This window comes from Telmatherina bonti (genome assembly GCF_933228915.1).
Source record: "Telmatherina bonti genome assembly, chromosome: 9".
Taxonomy (NCBI): Eukaryota; Metazoa; Chordata; class Actinopteri; order Atheriniformes; family Telmatherinidae; genus Telmatherina; species Telmatherina bonti.
In genome coordinates, this window is record NC_136627.1 from 34,704,924 (window position 1) to 34,724,283 (window position 19,360).

At 41.7% G+C, this 19,360-nt stretch overlaps 1 protein-coding gene across 1 annotated transcript in view; it reads right to left on the reverse strand.

The window, feature by feature from the left end:
- Positions 1–18,023, reverse strand: part of LOC306760502 (calcium-binding protein 8-like) — a gene marked incomplete at both ends in the record, with an annotated part of 84,543 nt that extends 66,520 nt beyond the window's left edge. Inside the window, 2 exons of the mRNA XM_079246370.1 lie at positions 6,422–6,543; positions 17,821–18,023. Of these exons, the coding sequence (XP_079102496.1) occupies positions 6,422–6,543; positions 17,821–18,023 (325 nt within the window). The remainder of the gene's footprint in view (positions 1–6,421; positions 6,544–17,820) is intronic.
- Positions 18,024–19,360: the final 1,337 nt, after the last annotated feature.

The window sequence follows — 19,360 nt, forward strand, 5'->3', positions numbered from 1 at the left end:
GGTCACAACAAGCAGCCAAGAGCGAGGGCAGGCACTCCTGGTGTTTTAACAAACAACCAACAAAAACATAAACCAGAGCATTCAGCAACGGCAGCAAAACCCAACAACAGTTACTGAACACAGAAGGTTACAACGCTCAAAGTCAGAACTCTGTCGCAGGCAGAGTCAGAGTGGAAAGCTGTGGTCCAAACCAAACACGGCCGCCTTGACTGAAGCTTGATGGAGGCTTTTATTTTGGCGCTCTGCAGAGATCCAACCAGTCCCATGTTGGTGGGGAGGTGTGAGCGGCCAATCACCAACCAGTAATTGACCCTGAGGGCGGAGCCAAGAGAAAATCCAGATGTAGCCAATCAGGCCACCGGCCATAACAATGACTACTGTACAAAACCGCAGAATTATGACTTCTTGGGACACCTTCCTGTCATATGGTAGCATATTTCCCTTCCTAGATCATTCAGTCTCATGGGTTCTTGCTCCAAATGAAGGAAAAATCAGCACCTTGGCCAGCTCCTCAAGCTCCAAAAACATCTCCTTAGAAATTCTGGGATTCTGTTTGTGATCCCAGTAACTGCACCACCAGTACTAGCGGGTATGGGATGGAAATCTCTCTGCAGCTTTCCAAGTTTAACAGTTCAAAGCTGAAAACCTGTAAATTTTCCATCCTGCTGCTGGGCAGAACAGGCACAAGCTTACCGGCTCGTTTCCACCTGTCTGGACCAAAGTTCTGGCTGCTTCTTGGAAGAACAAGAAGCAGAAATTGCATTGAGTTTGCTTATTCAGCCTTTAATAAACTGTTTATTTCGAGCTGAACTTTGAATGAAATTTCAGCAGCATGACTGATTTGATTGAAAAAAGACTGACGTTGGATTTCAGCCATAAAACTATTTAAAAATTCATTCATGCTCTCACATCCCAACTCCTGAGCCCATTTATATTCTGGTAATAATCAAGCCGAGCTGACCCGAGGTCAAAGGTGCAGCTAATATCTGATTTACATAAAACATGAATATTTCCAAGAGGTTTTCCTAAATTCTAACATTCTGCACCATTTTCATCTAGCAGCATCATGAACCAGATGGTACACAAAGCGCACAGAAGACAAAACGATCAAGGTTTGATACCATTCACTAACTGTAAATCCACCATCTTTATACACACACTACAGTTATTCTGTAAAGTAAAACTAGATTTTCACATTCATTAAATCACTGCTGCACCATGTTGTGTGCTTGCTCCAACTCTTAAGTTTGTTCCTTCAGAACTCCAGTGATTAAAAAGGTTTTCCAGCTCCTGCAGCGAGCACATAGCACAAAGACAGCTTTTGAAGCATGTGGCTTGTGCTTGCATTTGGCAGGGAGATGGTTATTCTCCTGCAATGTGCTCCTTTCTAAACTCTTTCTGCACCGTGACTCGATTTACATAATGACTTAAGACAAAGCAGGCTGCTTTTAAAGTATGAGCTGCAGAAATGTAAAATTGCTTTCAGGGCCCATAAATAAGGCACTTGGGTCGTGGAAAAAGGGCGGCGGATCCCTGGAATGAACCTAAAAGGAGGCTTTATGGGACGGCGTTAACCGTCTCACACATTCAGACAAATGACTGTTGTGACAATAAATCTGAGAACAGTGACGATTGTTAGAAATATGGTGCATTACCTTTAGCGGGAACAGAGGATGTAATGCTGAGTGGTAATGAAGAGGCACTACATTAATCCTAATTGGCATTTAGATATAAAAATTCACTTTAAATCTAAAGGCGCAGACCTCGGCTGAGACACAGGAGCCCTTCTGGTTTAGCTGTTAATCGGGAGGAAATATGTTAATTTTCAGAGACATTAATAAAAATCCATGAAGCAGTGAAACGTCTTGTCAAATCAGTTTCGAAACTTGAGTAAGAAAATCTTGATCTGATGTAAACAAAAACACACACGCCGGTCAAATCTGACACCATGATCCGAACAGAGAGGCTTCGGGTCATCCCTGCAGCCAAAAGCAGACTTCCCTATGAGATATTAACAAGGTGACTACTTCCAGCCATGTGGCAGCTCATCCCGCTGCTGCGAGCTGTAAATGGCCCTGAACATACACAGTCAACCGCCGCCTTTAACGCCGCACAGCAGTGAACGTTGGATATGCAGAATGTGGCAGTGGTGAGGCTCTGCTGTTCTGGGGATGTGAAACTGTAGAAACATTCAGGTGACTTTAGGACATAACTGATGGAAACTTAGCTTTTGCAGAAATGACATTGTTGTCCCTCAGCTGGCAATTATCACCTGTGTCAAAGCGACATTTAATGTGGTTGTTTATGTTTTTATAAAAGAGTCAACATGTGTTTTTTTTGCAGACATGACTGTAGCAGGGTGTGGTTTCAGTTTAGCTGCAGGGGAGGAGGAGCAGAGTGGTTCAGGGAACAGAGCCAGAAGAGGCTGAGCAGGGCAGCTGTGGCAGATTTCTCTGAGGTTTCCGTCTCTTTGCACACAATGATGCACTCAGGCCCCTGACAGGCGCGTTAAGACAATGCAGACAGCCAGCTGGCAGATATTCATCGTAATATTTTATGTTCACTGGAACAACAGGCGGAGAAATGTGAGAGCAGAAGCGAATGTGATAAGAGAGATCATAGAAAAAGTTTTTATTTCATCACTTCATTGCAGTGTTATGCAACACACACAGCTACAGTCGTTTACCAAACGCCGCAGAGACACGCTGAAATCCACAGCCTGAAGGAATCCGCTTGTTCACTAAAAAACCAGCCCTGTAGTTTAGATGATGGCTGAATATTTAAAGCTGCTGTTATGATGCCCAGTTGGGCCAATCAGATGCTTCCCACATGGTAAAATGTGCACCATGCCTCGGTGTCGCCTGCAGTCACTGGGTGCTCCAGGACCCAATCACGGGCTCTCTCGGTCTGAAGTAATGGCACTGCGGGAATCGTCCAAGTCTCCATGTGCCAGGTGTTCCACTGTGCAGCCATCTCATTTCTCAGAGCTGCAGCAGATCTGGAAAGATCTTTATACCGTTATATTTCTGTCTCGGGGGCTTCATGCTGCAGGATGACCACCGTTGTCATGGGAACATGTTTATCCTTGTAGTTCCTTAAAAGTGAATGTTTAGGAAAGGGTTTCATACTTTCTGTTTCAGATTATGATTCAGATGTTTTCATTTTGGTGTTAACTGTGTGAACATAACACTTTTACTAGGATGCTTCTCGGTGATTTATTTTAAATTAAATTAGTTTATTTTCTGCAACAGCATACCAAATATTACAAGAATACTTTTTACAACTTTTTTCTATTTTTGTCTCTCATGAAGTTAAATATGAATAAAATAGAATAAGTAAAAAAATGCATTGATGAAACATTCATTCATTCCTTCATTCATTTTCTGAACTGCTTAATCCAATTCAGGGTCGCGGGGAAGCTGGAGCCTATCCCAGCTGGCTTTGGGCGACAGGCAGCACCCTGGACAGCTCGCCAGTCCATCGCAGGGCCACACAGAGAGACGAACAACCATTTACACTCACACTCACTCCTAGGGGCAATTTTTTTTTTTTTTTTAAGAGTAACCAATTAACCTAACATGCATGTCTTTGGATGGTGGGAGGAAGCCGGAGTACCTGGAGAGAACCCATGCATACACGGGGAGAACATGCAAACTCCACACAGAAAGGCCACTGACCAAACCCCCCCAGCCAAGGATCGAACCAGTGACCCCTCTTGCTAACCACTGTGCCACCGTGCAGATGAAACATGGAAAGCATTATAAACTAAGGTTCATTTAGAAATGATTTGCGGACGTTCGCGTGCATATTTCTGTATAATTTGTGTAAATGTTCAGACATCTTTCATTTTAGTTGTGCAGGATTCAACACCCGACTTTGCCCAGTCGTGTCACAGTTTTCCTCCCTGATGTTCTGTGTGTTGATGCTAAAGTGTTCTTGAGCAAGGCACTGAACCGCTCACTGCTTCTGATATATTTACATTTATCTTGTTCAGAAAGCCATAAAGTATTTTGTAGAATAGAAGTTCGACAAATTGTGGTACATATGACAATTTTGAAAACGTAAAAGTAAAAGGTTAATCTTTTACAGGAACTTCATAAGGAGACTTTTAAATAGGAGCAGACTTGACTCCCAGTAGAGGTTTGGACTCCAGCCATGATGGAGCTCCAGCTCACCTGGGATGTGCTCCGATTTTCCTCTCACTGGGAATTCAAGCCCCTCGTGGTCAGCCAGCTGCTCTCACATGTTGGATAGAAATTGAAAGCAACTGTGGGTCATAATTATGTTCAGAATCTGTTGCACGTCGCAAACACAAAGCAGCATGATACAGATCAGACTGGTTCACATTAATCTGAAGTGAAGGTCAGCACAAGCTCTCTGATTCTAGTTTCACATATCTCTCTCTTCAAAACATCAACAAAAAATGTCTGATATGAACATGTATGCTCTGGACATATTTTTATTGTCATTTGAAGGCATGAAAGCAACTGTCGTTGCAGCTAGCATGGAAATCATCTAAACCTATGTTTGTTGTTTGGATTAAACTAATTATGTTACAAAAATGGTTCCTGTTCTGCATATTTGCAATAATTTAAAGTCCTGAATTTATTGCCTCGACACATGTTGTCCTCATTCGGCATTCTGATAAATAGGTGGGATAATCCCAATAAGCAGCTGAAAACGTTAGTGGTAGCTACTGGTTGCTATATGTTAGCAGTAACAGTTAGCTCCACAGCTGCAATGCATGATGGTCCGTGTCAGGGAAATATGACTCCAAATCAATATCAAAATTAATTAATGAGGTTACCTAAATTATGATTAATGAGCAATTATTTTAGTTTATTTTATTCTTCGGAAGTTTTTTGCTGCAAATATTTTCATAAAAGAGCAGATAATAAGTGACAGTTTAAATACAGTTTAAATATATATTAGTCATTTAATAAATGTGTTTTTATATATTTAAAAGAAATGTAAGTTTATAAACAATTTAAATAACTGAAATGAGAAAGATTACATAGATTATTGGTTCTGAAAGTTAGTTTTGATTCATTTTAGATGAACTGCCCTGGTCCGCATCCACCGATGCAGCATATCGCTTCTGAACGCTACCTTCAGCCTTTATATGATAAACTACAGAATAAAAAACAGTTCAGTCTTTCACAGTGGACTAATGAACAGGTAGATGCTTTCAACCAGTCTGCTGCCTTTGTACAAGTGGATTTTTATGGTGCACAATGTTTTTGTTTTGACTGATTCACGACAGCAGAAAGCAAAAGGATTTTTCAGCAATTGTTTACAGCATGAGAGAGTTATTTCCCTGCAGCACAATCTATTCAAACTGGTGACCTCAAAGCTGCAAGCGAACTGCGATGCCATCAATCCAGCATGAAGGTAATTATACTGCTGACAGGCTACAGTTAGAAAGTCTTAGTGTTTTTAAATAGAATTCATGTCAATCCTCCAACTATTAACCATTTCTTATGCAGAGCAAAACAAACCAACCGCAACAGAAATGAGGAATTCATTTATTCAGATTCCATCATGCATATTAAAGCTTTGACCCTGACAGAGTCTCTGGCCATTACCATGAACTGTGCCGCCAATTCTCCAAGCTGCAGCTTAATGCGACATCATTGAATTAATATTTTGGAGGCAGGGCAAGTCCAGTTTGTTTGCTACCTGTGCAGCTGCCACTGCTGATGCCACCTGACTGTTATTGATCAGGTTTACGTTGTACAGGCCCACGTGATTACTGTCAGCCTCCAAAATAAAACACAAAGCTCCAGAGGGAGAGAGAGAGAGAGAGAGAGAGAGGGGGCGGCAGACCAGAACTGCTACTGGCAAGACACGCAGGGATTAAATCATTAAAAGTGCTTCTCATGCTCAGATGAGGAAGATGCTGCTTCCTTGGAGCAAACTCAAGCATTCAAAGGTTCCAATGCGAGTTGGTTTTCAGTCATAAGTTTAAAGTTAAAACAAGTTCATCTTTTCTTCTTTTGAATCCTCTAAACCCTCAACATCTCTCCTGATGTCCAACAGAGAAAATGCATTTCCTCAAGCTGCGGTAACAGCATACCTGACTGTTCTTATTATAATGCACATGTAGCTCTACGTTCCAGGTTGAAGTGTTTTTCTTTTTGCAGCACTTGAGTTCTCTTGCAGGAATAAATCAGCTGAAAATTGGTTAAAAACAAACAACATGCTGCCTTTGGCTCCTGCTGGAAACACAAACATATTTTTTGCCTGTAGAAGTAGAATCTATAAATATGCATCTGTTTGAAGAATAACTTCAAACAACACTGAAGGCTACTGAATGATTGCAGAAGAAGGAAATTATCTTGATGTAAATCCATAAATTACATTTCATTTAAAATGCAGTTAGGAACATACACGTTTTATAAAACCAAATAGCTCGTCTTACCATCAAGCTCTTCAACAGAGATGCTGGCCAGGACATCGCTGTCGCTGTCCGACAGCGAGCGGCTCAGGTAGTTGCCCTTGTAGAGCAGGCCTGCCGTCACATGGTGGAACGGCATCTTCTCTCTGAGGCAACACAGGGACACGGAGTGAAGGACAAAAGGAGGAATGTGTGAGGAGATTTATCTTTTGACTTTTCCAAATCATAAACACATGATCCATGCATCATGGCCCGTGAGTCACAAAGATCTGTTTATCTACCAAAATTAGTTGCAAGTCAAGTAAATACAGCTTTAAAGTGCACCTATGATCAGCAAAGGAAGGCGTCGTACCCGTTCCTGATGTGGGACAAGCTAAAACAAATTAACGTCCAAAGGGCACCGCATAAATGAGATCTACAAATGAAGCAGAACTTATTCACTAAATGGGAAGTCACTCAGTGAGAGAGACTCATAACTTGAGGTAAATGCAGCGAGTATGTGTGTACGTGTGGGTGCGTGAGAGCATGCATGCGTGCACTGTATGGGTAAATGAGTCTGAACTTGCAATTAATCATTCAATAAATTGAACCTCAAGGGCACAGAAAGAAAAAAAAGGACAAAGAGCAGACAGATCTGAGCCGCGGTTCCTTCTTCCTTATTAGTTTTCATCTCGGTGGGCATGTTGAGGAGCCGCTATGAGGCAGCATGTGACTCTTACATTCAGCTTGGAGAATTAAGCTGCACAGAAGAACTGGTTTCTCAGAGCTTCACAGTTAAAACAGTTCCAGACAATCCTACAATATTTACTGTTGGGTTGAAAGCATCATCTACAGTCAGTCATTTTCAGTTTTGGGCATTTAGTGAAACAACTATGAATTAAAAATAGCTGTGGTTGTCTTTAATCTGCATATATGTAATTTTGTCTCTGACACGTGTCAATCAGGATAAATGTAAACAAGATTTTACACCAATAAGATGCTAACTATGCAATTTTATTTTGTTTTTAAAAATGTTTGGAGCCAAAACAGAAGCATCTTCTTTTTCCTGCAACTAAAGGTGATCCTCAGGGTTCATTCTGGGAGCCATGTTGGTTTGCATGAACTGGGAAAAGAAATGCAGCACAAACAAACCATCTTTCTATCCACATTCCCCGTCTAACACTGACAAAGAAGGAGCTTCAGACTTTTCCCTGAAGCATTTAAATTCAGTTTCCAGCAATGATTAGCACAAAGTGAGTGAAATAAAGTTCATGGTAGGGTAAATATCATGGGTGCTGCTGATTAAAGCAATAGTCGAACACTTTACTATCACTTTGGCATGACTTTTTGCATCTAACTCCACCTGCAGCTTCATCTTTACCGACAACAAAAGTTATATCAAAACACGTGTCTCCATTGGCAACAGTGTGCTACGACTTTTGCTGGACAAATGGTGTTTATGTAATTCATAGGAATTTCCATAGGACTGAATGAGAAATGGCCAAAATGAGCCAAAAATCAAACCTGATTTGGAAACTTACAGCTCAGGTCTACCGTGACCCAGAAACATCATTCAAAGTGTAAACGTGTGGTGAAAGATACTAGAGCTGTGACGATATGCATTGGTCCTGAATCAGTTAGATTCTGATTTGATTTAAAATGTGATTCTCAATTCTTTGATATTGCTGATTTTTGTACATTAAAAACAAAAAAAAATGTACAAACATTTTTTTTCTTTTTTGTTAGTCTTTTTTTTTTTTTTTTATTTCAATGAGGAAAAAAACAACACAGTAGCCAGATCATCATTCTGCTGCTATAATGCACAAGAAGACAAGTAAAAAGATCAATAAAAACAATAAAAATTACAAAAAAGATTTACATTGAAATATTTTTAGTTGGAAAAAAAATGCAATTTTTTAACAAATAAAATCTATTTTAAAATTGTGAAGCAAAAAAAATCCCGATATTCGACATCTTGATATTTTAAACATAAGTTACTTTAATGAACAATCTGAAAATTGCTTAAAATTTCTCCAAAATTTGGCCCTAAAAATGTAACCTGAAAAGAACGTCTCACAGCCAGAGTTTTCCCCGTACATACATCAATTTTATACCAAAACAGAGGAATTTAAGATCACATCCACATCAGCCATTTTTATCCGAATGCCAGTCTGTTTGCTCAGAAAGTCTGCTTCGTTTGGGGAAATGTGAATGCGCCAAACAAATTCTGATTCAGACCAACGGAGTGGATTCAGTCCACTGACAAATGAAGATCTCAGAGCAAATTGCGGAAGCAGACAAAAAAAAAACTACTTTCTGCATTTGGCGTAGCATTGCATTGTGGGTAAATACAAAGCAATTGTCTTCTGCCTCGTCTGGTGTTCATACTGCGTCCATTGTTGCAGTGTATTTCTACAGTATACTTGCATAAGACACAATAAAAACCCAAAACAGCGATAGTTTCATCTCCATGTTTAACTTGCAAGAGTTTTCTTCTTCACGCTGGTCTGGTCCTCTCTTCTGCTAAATACTAGTGCAGCGCCACCTCTGGTGGGAATGGGGATATATTATTGTAATGGTTTGGCTGGTTTAACCAAAGTGCAGCGTGAACACGATCTCTGTCCGCATGGATACACCCCCCTACAGCTGAGCCCAGTCCCCAATCAGACCGAGTCTAGCGGACTATCATGATGTGAATGCACACATAAGTCGGCTTCAAAGGACCCTGGGGTGTGATAGAGCTGGGACTTTAGTAGACAGTAAGAACGTTTACTTTTCTCTCATTAACCAAAACAAAGCTGATTCTCAGACCAAAATCCAGTTGTCTTGGTTTTAAACCTGCCACTGTTTACATTCTGTTCACATCGGGGTAAAATAAGTTACATCCATGTGTTTCTCCTACTATTCTGGTTTTTATAGGCCTTTATGTTTGCAAACAGCGCTTTGAAGTCGGAGTGAGTCAGCAGTGCCAAGTGCCAGGACAAAATAAGCAGATTCCATTTGCCTGTGATTGATCCTTGTGATATTTTGTATATGAATGGAGGCCAATTATCATAATGCATCTGATTTTATATTCATACCTCATTGCAGATGTAGAGTCTCTCATTACTGTTTTTTTTTTTTAGAATTTTATGGGTTTGATATTGTTGGTGGCTTGCAGTTGCAGTGTGTTTTTCTCTTTACTGATCCATTTCCAGCTTAACTCTCTTCCCTTCATTGTCTCGGAGTTGTCGCCCTTCCGTGTCACTGAATTGACCTCCAGCTGTCACAGTTCATTAGTCCAAATATCTCCGGTCAAGATGCTGAACGTCACATTGCCCCCTTGTGTGCTCCTGCTTTGGGTGAAACCATCTGCAGATAATTGTCATAAATGAATATTTCAGTATCCATGAGGCTGGAAGAAGAAATAAAATACATTTAAACTAAATCAACCAGAAGGATGGGGAGTGTCACCTCAGTTTTCCTTCATTTTCTCAACAATGTCAGGAAATGAAATTGCATTATGTCTGCAACACTCGTTTTGCCTCTTCTGGTGGCCATTCGTCATCAACCACCTGGTTTTGTAAGCAGGTTAAGGTTGCCAGCCATCAGTTATCTCCTCTTTCAGAAACAAGCATTACATCAAGATGTCTGCACCTTCGCTTTCGTACCTAATATCAGGACTTTTCATTTCCTAATTCATCAATTATTCAGTCCTCTTTCAATCTTTTCTTTAATATCACCATAATTTCTCTTGTGTTTCCATTTTATTACCAACCAATCCCATCCCGTCGCCATTAGACACAAACCAGCGCTGCTTAAGGAAATATTGACCTGAATGATTTAGTGCTGGAGCTGAATTGGTTACAGAGAATTGGTATATTGAAATGAATCCATTCATCAACACATTCAGACGGTAATATTATGCCAGTCCAGCCTCCGGCTTTACACACAGCAGCGTGTTCTGAGAACAGACGAAGTTTTTGGCTTTCATTGTGAGTTTTCTCACGTTTCTGATGCCTTTGACTCTAAATTCTAAAGTAATCTGACTATCCAGTTTGAAGCTTGCACTTAAGCATATTAAAGACGAGGCAGACATGCGTTTCCTTAACAGCAATGAGGATTTTGTTGTTAAGGACACTGAGATGTTCTGTAATTTAATAATCTCAATTCAGAGAAAATAATTAAACCGACTTAAAATTCCCCGATGATCTCAAGAAATATTATGTGTTTCTGAACTTTTAATAGCAACAGCTGAAAGATTCAAGGAGAAAACCATTAACTAGTTACGTATTTGGCTAAAATGACTCAACAACCTGCAGCTTTGTTAACCAGTCACTTCTGTATGTAAATATTTTTCACCTGGAACGGACATTTTGCAACTTTAGGTTGAGATGAATAGTTTGCAGCGTTGCTCCTACCAATAAAAACCATTTGAGCGGGATCAAATGCATTTTGACTGAGGTTGGTGGTTCGGTTACGTCACACAGATGAGTCTGCACAGGTCAGTCGCTGCACCCCATCAGGGCTTCCAGAGTAAAAGCAGCAAGTCCATTTCAGCCGTTTTATCTCAGTATGTTTCCATGTTGCACGCCGTTATGCAGTTTGGGATGTTTTATTTCTTGGAACATCACAGCCATCAGATAAAGTTTAATATTTTATTGTTCCAAACTAAATCTTTGTCATGACCTCAGCGACGTCTGTGGTCTGAGGGTTATCACAAAGAAGTGATACTGTGAATGTCATGCTGTTCTCTTCTGAGATAAAACAAAAGTAATGCTGATATGGAAACAGGATGCAGAGAGTAAAACCAATAAAAACTCTTCAACTCTGCAAGCCTCTACTCATAGTTCAGACTCGTCTCCACAGTGTCTGCCCACCAGAACCGCTTTCAGGATGAAACTCATCAGCTGAACCTGTTCTCTGGTTAGTGTAGCTGAAATGGAAGTGATTGAGGCACAGACCTCTAGACGAGCCTACAGCAGAGTAGAAATTAATCTAATGTTTCCACAGATGCTGGTTCTGAGGTCTAAAAACACATTAAAGCTCCTGTTTGGTTAAAGCCGAGTCGTATTCTGGGATAAAGTTCATGCAATCAGTCAAATATTGATGGGGAATGGGACATCGTGATCCAGCCATGCAGCAAGTTTCCGCGGACACCTTCAGACTTTCATGTGACTGAATCCAAACACCTGCTTCGTACAGCTAGTTTAGAACTATCTGGACTTTCTTTGCCAGCGGACCTAATCACCAATCATCTATCATATAATATTCCTCCACACATGCCAGTTTCTGGAAAGGTTAAGGCTGACTCAACAGAATCACACAGAACATGGAGAATGAGCAAAAAAAGAAAACAAGAAGTTTGTGTCAAACTTCTGACTGCACCCACTTCTCTGCAGCTGCCTGATAAGGAGAACTTGTCCTGCACAACGTGCACATGTTTATCCCTCGCTTTTAAGCTTCTATGCACAACATACAGTATCAGTGTGCATCTGCAGCTTTTCTAAACATGTTCGACTACAACAAAGTCGGCTTAAAGAATAAAGAATACACTAACAGCCACCCTCTCAGCATGTCGTCTCATATCTTATCTTCAGAAGACCAGAATCCTTTTGTTTTAGCTGGCCACGTGGAATTGATTCTGTTTATGGAAGGACGGTGATTTCTGGGCAAAGTGCAATACGAGTCAGACCATATAAGTCTACATGATCTTCAGCTCTATACAAGAAAGGTCCATTCTTTTTCCTGTGTTGTGTTTCATGTCCTAAGTGACTGTAATATGATGAGCAGGACTGATTATGAACAGTTTTGTGTATCAGTGGTGTCCAAGTCCTTTTTTCTTTCAGGGCTGATAAAGTTGATTTTTTTTTTTTTTTTTTTAATGGAAAGCAGGCATCAGAGATAAATGTCAGAATATCGGATTAAAGAGAAAATGAATTGATGATGATTTTGCACACATTGCAACCTTTACTCTGCAGATTTTCACACACAAACCACCTGCTTGTGCTAATTTCAATCTCAAATATTCCAGTCAATATATGTTGTTTGAAAAATATGTTCAGATGACGTGGCAAAATCTCCACAACAATGTATTTATTAATATTTCAGCTCAAACTTGTGTTTTTACGTGCAACACTGAGCAACTGCAGCTCACAGGAGAGAGCATGGAAATGTGCTGAATGGATGTTGTGTGCAGACAATCTCCTCTAACGGGTTATGAAGCAGCTTTTAGTTGGTAAAATCCTATTTATGAAAGAATCATGTAACAGAAAATGTTAAAATCAGCCATCCAATGTCTTAAAATGTGACCAGTTTAACTATTTTGTCCTGAAACATGTGGATTGTGAGGATACTTTAATGTTCTTGTCTGAGACGCGTGTGTTGCTTTAACTGTAAAGACTTTTCTTCCAGCAGAACTCACTGCTGGAACCAGAATACTCAACGATCTCCTGTTAAATCCAACCATAAACATTTGCTTTTTTAAAGCTTCAGAAGGATGAACGAACGTCTTCACATCAGTGACTGAAGAAATCATCAGTCCTGACAAGCAGAATATGTTTCTTCAAGTGGAATCTACAAGAGTGAGAATGCCATAGAGGAAAAAAAAAAGATAAAGACATCTCCAAAAGCAAACGGAAGGTGATATTTACTGGCTTTCCTCAGAGGAATAGAACATCTATTAATACAGAAGATGAGATAGTGGACTGAGATCATAAATGACCAGATCTTCAACACTTTGACAATTCAGCAGAGCTTCAGCATCATGACGCTTAAATCAGGAAGTGATCAGCCTTCATCAAGACATTTTCCCCTCATCTAGTTGTTATTCCCTTCATGCTGTATCAGTTTAACAGAAAAACAAAGCGCTCATTCTGGAGTTCAACACCGATAAAAAGAGGCAAGGCTGCGAGATCCAACTCCTACGCTACATCAGCGTTTCCCCGACTACACTGCTGAGAGGAACGCGGTTATCCTCGCTGCAACAGACGGCTTTGACTTTTAATAACCTGTTTAAATGTTTGGACATGTAGCAGTTTAATCACACTCCACTGTGACGTCTGTAGCGCCTCCTCGAACTGCCCAAAACTCACAACCTCATAAACTGGGAATTCCAAATTCACCCATCCACTAAATGTCATTTTTAACGGGACTATGAAGAGTATTTCATATGAGCAGTCAGACTGCAACGTCCTCAGGAATCTGTAAAGTTACACACGAACGCGACACAACAAGCAGATGAAACCTGCTTCGCTTTTATGGGACAGTAAGTCAAATTTTACATCAGGCTGAAGCCATTAGCTGATGCTGTTATACAAAGTGACTTTGCATGAGTGAGTGATCTGGGAGTCAGAGTCTGGTTCAAGGAGAGTGTCTGGAGTGACAAGATGGTGCTGATGGCACCACTAGCTCTGATTGTTCCGGTTTTATTCAGTCTCAGAGACCAAAATGCTGCTTTTCCATTTCCTGCACTTCAGATTTCAGCCTGAATGTGTCTCCCTTTCTGCTGTCAGTTCAGTTCTTATATTTGACAAAGCGATGGCAGGAAGGTATGAGAACTGAGAAAAAGCCAACCATGCATGATGGTCTGAAGTCTGTTCTTTCTGTACAGAAGAGAAATAAAACATTTAAACAATCAAACAGACTTGCAGGCCAATAAGTAGCAAAAGGTTCTCCTACATGTCTAATCTTTGTAATTTAACTTTCAGATTATAAACCTTAAAAACATTATCAGGTAGATTTTCTGTCATCTTTCATGGTCAAATTCACATTTCAACTCAAAGAAGCTCAATCTTTTTTTTTTTTTTTTACTTTGCTTATTTGATCAGACTGCAGTGAAGTTCCCATGAATCGACTGGTGGAGGGACGGTTGCTTTTACACCGTTTCATTCTGAAATAAAAGCTACAAACAGGGTTAATTTCATGTTTCACTGTGAAACACTGCCACTGTTTTTTTCCCGTTTTAATTTTTTTAATACATATACATCAAGGCTACTTGGTTCGGTTAAGAAGAATGAATAAGATCTTCTTAGGAGAGCGGAAAACAAGAAAACTGTGAAAACGCGTTTATTTTCAGATTCAACAGTGTTGAACGAAGAATAAGAAGCTAGTTCTCACATTTGAGACCTTGAAATAGCTCCTTTTGTTTTTGAGATAAAGAGCAAGATTGATGGAGAACAATCATTTCTTCCATATGTTACGTCTCATCTTGTTGGAATTTCCATGCAAACGGAGCAGATCGTCTTCTGAGACCAAACCACTTAATGGCAGTCATTAACTTTCTGTTTTCAAGCTAAAACTCTGGACTGTATCTCCAAATTTAGACTGTTTCTATGCTTCATCAGCAGCTCAGGCTTCAGCAGAGAAACACACTGAACCAATCATATCACCTGTGAAAACATGAAGAACTGTTGTTATCGGTCAGAAATAGGAGGAAAATGGGGAACAGCCATCAGTGGTAAAATCATTCTTATCCAGCAGGGAGGTTAATAATATGATCAATAAACTGTGACTCTGAGACCAGCTTACATTTTTTTAAGTGAATCTCCATCCGTAACGGCTCAAAGTGCATCTTCCACATTTAACTTTTGTAGCAAATATGTTGTTGGAAACAGAAAGTTTAGTCAGATCATCTATCTACTGAAAAGTCCACTGGAAGGAAAGTGGTCTGGATTGCACCAGTTTTATGTGTCCCTCCTATGCTCAAGCTCCAGTAAGTTTTATATATTCAGCTTGGTGGTTATTGCAAAGTCGTACAGACAGAAGCAAAGATGAGAAACAGCGAGGGTCACATTACTCTGTGTTTTGCATTACCAGCTCATTCATCTGATCTAACCCTGATAACATAACGATCAGTAGTCAGTAGAGACACTCCTTTAAGGGCTGGGCATGGCAAGCTGCAGGACAGATTCAATAATACTCAAACACAGAAAAAACAGACTAGTGAGTTTGTGACATAGCCAGTCCTCTGAGTCCTTGTCTTCTCTCATTATATGAGACATGACTAATCGACCTATGACCACACCAGAGTGCCAAACCAGTCAGTCCCCAGCTCTGAGACTTGACTCTGGAAGAGATTGCAACCTGACGAAAAGAGCACAGCTTTACTCACAGCTTTCTGCATGACAGGGAGGCCAGATGGCAATTTCTTACATCAGACCCTGCAGCACAACAGCCAGAAGCAATGGTCAGATACTGAGGGGGACGTGAGCAGAACACTGTGTACCAGCAGGAGGCCCTCTGGTCCCAAAATCAGCTCTTTATGGACCATCGATACTCTACAATCGTTGCATGTTTAAATTATGTATTTACGTCCATCAGACAAGTCATTATTCAACGTTGCAATGCAGATACCAGAAAGATGTAAAGATGACGATACCGGGGAGATGGAAAGATGACGATATCAGAAAGATGGAAAGATGACGATATCAGAAAGATGTAAAGATGACGATACCGGCAAGATGTAAAGATGACGATACCGGCAAGATGTAAAGATGACGATACCGGCAAGATGTAAAGATGACGATACCGGCAAGATGTAAAGATGACGATAGCGGGAAGATGTAAAGATGACGATACCGAGAAGATGTAAAGATGACGATACCGAGAAGATGTAAAGATGACGATACCAGGGAGATGTAAAGATGACGATACCGAGAAGATGTAAAGATGACGATACCGGGAAGATGTAAAGATGACGATACCGGGAAGATGTAAAGATGACGATACCAGGGAGATGTAAAGATGACGATACCAGGGAGATGTAAAGATGACGATACCGAGAAGATGTAAAGATGACGATACCAGGGAGATGTAAAGATGACGATACCAGGGAGATGTAAAGATGACGATACCGAGAAGATGTAAAGATGACGATACCAGGGAGATGTAAAGATGACGATACCGAGAAGATGTAAAGATGACGATACCGAGAAGATGTAAAGATGACGATACCGAGAAGATGTAAAGATGACGATACCAGGGAGATGGAAAGATGACGATACCAGGGAGATGGAAAGATGATGATACCAAGATGATGTGATTATTACAGGGAAAAACTTGAACTGAGATCAAAGTATATTTGATAAAAGCTGGGATAGGTAATGTTGGGGAGCCAGCAAGATGTGAAAGTAGCGCCCTGTCTTGCCCCAACCCCCTCCTGTCTTGGCTCCTCCCCCCATATTGGCTCTTCCTGCCATGTTGGCCCCTCGCCCTGCCTTGGCTCCTCCCCTTCTGGTTTTGCTCCTTGCGCGATCCAAGGCTCTGACCTCCACCAAGGAAGTTATGTTTTTACCGGCGTTTATGTGTTTGTGTTCAAGATAACTCAAAAAGTTATGGACGGATTTTCAGGAGTTGTTGGAAATGTGAAAAGGAAGAACTGATTTAGTTTTGGTGGTGATCCGGATCACCGTTTGGATCCAGGAACTTTGTAAAGGCCGAGGTGGAGATTTGCGCTCCACCTTGTGGCTATCAGGTATGTGCTGCTGGAGGGGGAGGAGGGGAGCCGGGAGAAGAAACTACGAAATATAAGAAATGAACAACTTTGGGTCTGAACGTTTGGATTGGTCAGAGTTTTTACAGATTTACAGTAAACTGAGAGGTCTAACTATATTTCTTATTGTTCATGATTACAGAATGTCTAGACTACTATCAGGATGAGGAACCACTTCACCCAGAGGAACATGTCTCTCAGCAACATTACCTACTATAGCTTTAGGGGTGGAGTCACAGAGTCACATGGTGCCTCCACCTGCAGCTACACACCTGGTTTTATTGTGTTGGTTGCAAACTGAGAACAAGGCAAAGACCCCAGGTTGACATCCAGCCGCATTAGCAGAAAACTTAGCGTTTTGACCGACACAAATATTACAGCAAGTTTTCTATGAGGTTTTATCATTTTAATATTAAACTGGTCACAAACCAGCCAGACAGCAAACAACTGCTTCCAGAACTAGAGGATTGATCCAAAGTTCTCGAGTTTCCTAAGTCAGAAGTTTGTATTTGTGATGCACATCGGTGATATTGACACTCGGTGGTGTTTCTCAGTAGCGGTGCCATCCTCCCACTCCATTGTTGATCATCTGGATGAACTGGAACACTCTGAATCTTTATATTGGACATGATTGGAGGTAATTCTCAAAGGAGATTCTAAGACTCAACATGGAAACAAAGCAGACTGTCTACATCTCTAAAATTGTACCTTTAATGTCGACATGAAAGGTGCTGTTGCGAGTCATGACTGAACTTATTGTAAGAGACGTCTACATTGTTGTGGACCCTGCAGCAAACAAAGCTGCTCTAAAAACAACAAACTGGGTGAAAAGACAATTTAAAAAATCCTCAGCGCAACGAAAGATTCCAACCTGACCTGAGAAAAACAGACGGGAGTGTCCCACAGAAGTGCCACATCCCTGCACACACACCGGCTGCTTCCTGCAGCAACAGTCTACAACGCCGATCCTTACCCACTCTGGTGGCTGAGATGGTACTCTGTAGGATACTGCAGCACATCAGGCTCCCTCTCCAGGCTCTCCATCACGTCCACTGTCCCATCCCTGAAGTACGGGTTGCCCGGCAGATCGCCGTTTACCTCCGAGTGTGTGTCTGGTTGCTGCGAGCCAGAGGGCTCCCCCGCCTGAGGATCAGGCTCGCTGACCTCCTCCTCCATCAGACCCTTAGATGCAGGGGCGCCTCCAGCTGCACACTGCCTGTCCACGAAGCACGGAGCCCGGCTGCCTCCACAGTTTGGGCTTGTCCCAGAGCAGCAGCATCAGTTCACAGAAAGACGCTGTTGATGTTTGAGCTGTGAGAGCAGCAGGTACAGCGGCTCCTCTCACACTCCACTCCTTGGCTTCTTCACACTCCCTCCCCTCCCTCTCTGTGACTCCCTCTCTCCCCCTTTGCTCTCCCACTCACTCTCCAGTGCAAACATTCCTCCACATGGGGAAAGTGAGAGGAGAGCTCATTAAGGAGTCCCGGTGACAGACTCAGCCCTGCCTGCGGCTGCGCTCAGGCTGGTTAGAGGTGAGAAGACGCTGATAGAAGCAAAACTCTGAGGCAGACGGAGAAGACAGAAAGAAGGAATGAGAGATCAGCAGGAGACGCTGCGAGAGAGAGAAGAAGAAGAAGAAGACGCAGCAGTGAATGAAAAGGAAACTGTGAGTCTTCCCACAGTGGAATGTGCTGTATGGCGCTGGGATGCTGCGATGGCATCACACAGGCTGCAGGGGACAGCGCGCCACCATGTGGGGCAAGAGCGCGCCGCGATGCTGAGGAACATGGGGATGGGGCTGGTGGGAGGGAGGCGGCATCCCAGCAGGGGTCCACAGTGAAAACTGAGACCCCTCACAGCATCACACACACTTCTGTACACTTCCTGTGAGGTCATGTGATCACATCCATCAGGCTCTGGTGATATCCAGATTATGTAACTCAGTTTTTGTGGTTTAATACGTATAGATTCATAGATTTGAATATTTATAAAGATTTTTTTTAGGAAAAGATCCGAGTTGCCAAAAGTGGATTTATCACAAAGCAACAAGCAGATTTTACATTAAAGGAATTCTCAGGACTTTGCATCACATTGAAAAGAGATTATCTGACATTTTTAGCAGCAAATTCACCATCCGTGTACACACACACACACACACACACACACACACACACACACACACACACACAGGTGGAGCATTTTGCAGGATTCACTCAGTCATCTGACAAACCAGAGCCACTTCATCTCCACTGAACAGAACTTGTTCCCTGATGGACACAACTCACCTCGGAGTGTCTGAAGGCGAACAGAGAAACCAGTCAATCGACGCGCGCGCACAGATCCAGTTTAAAGGCTTTAGTCAGCTGTGATCGATCCTGCTGATGATCTGTGTGTTTACAGGGAATTAATCCTGTTTTTTTCACAACGCAGACTGCTCCCTCTCCCCCATGGCAAACAAATAAAAGGTCACACTAGTTGATTCGCGCGTGTACGTGTTGAGTCCAGCAGGCGCG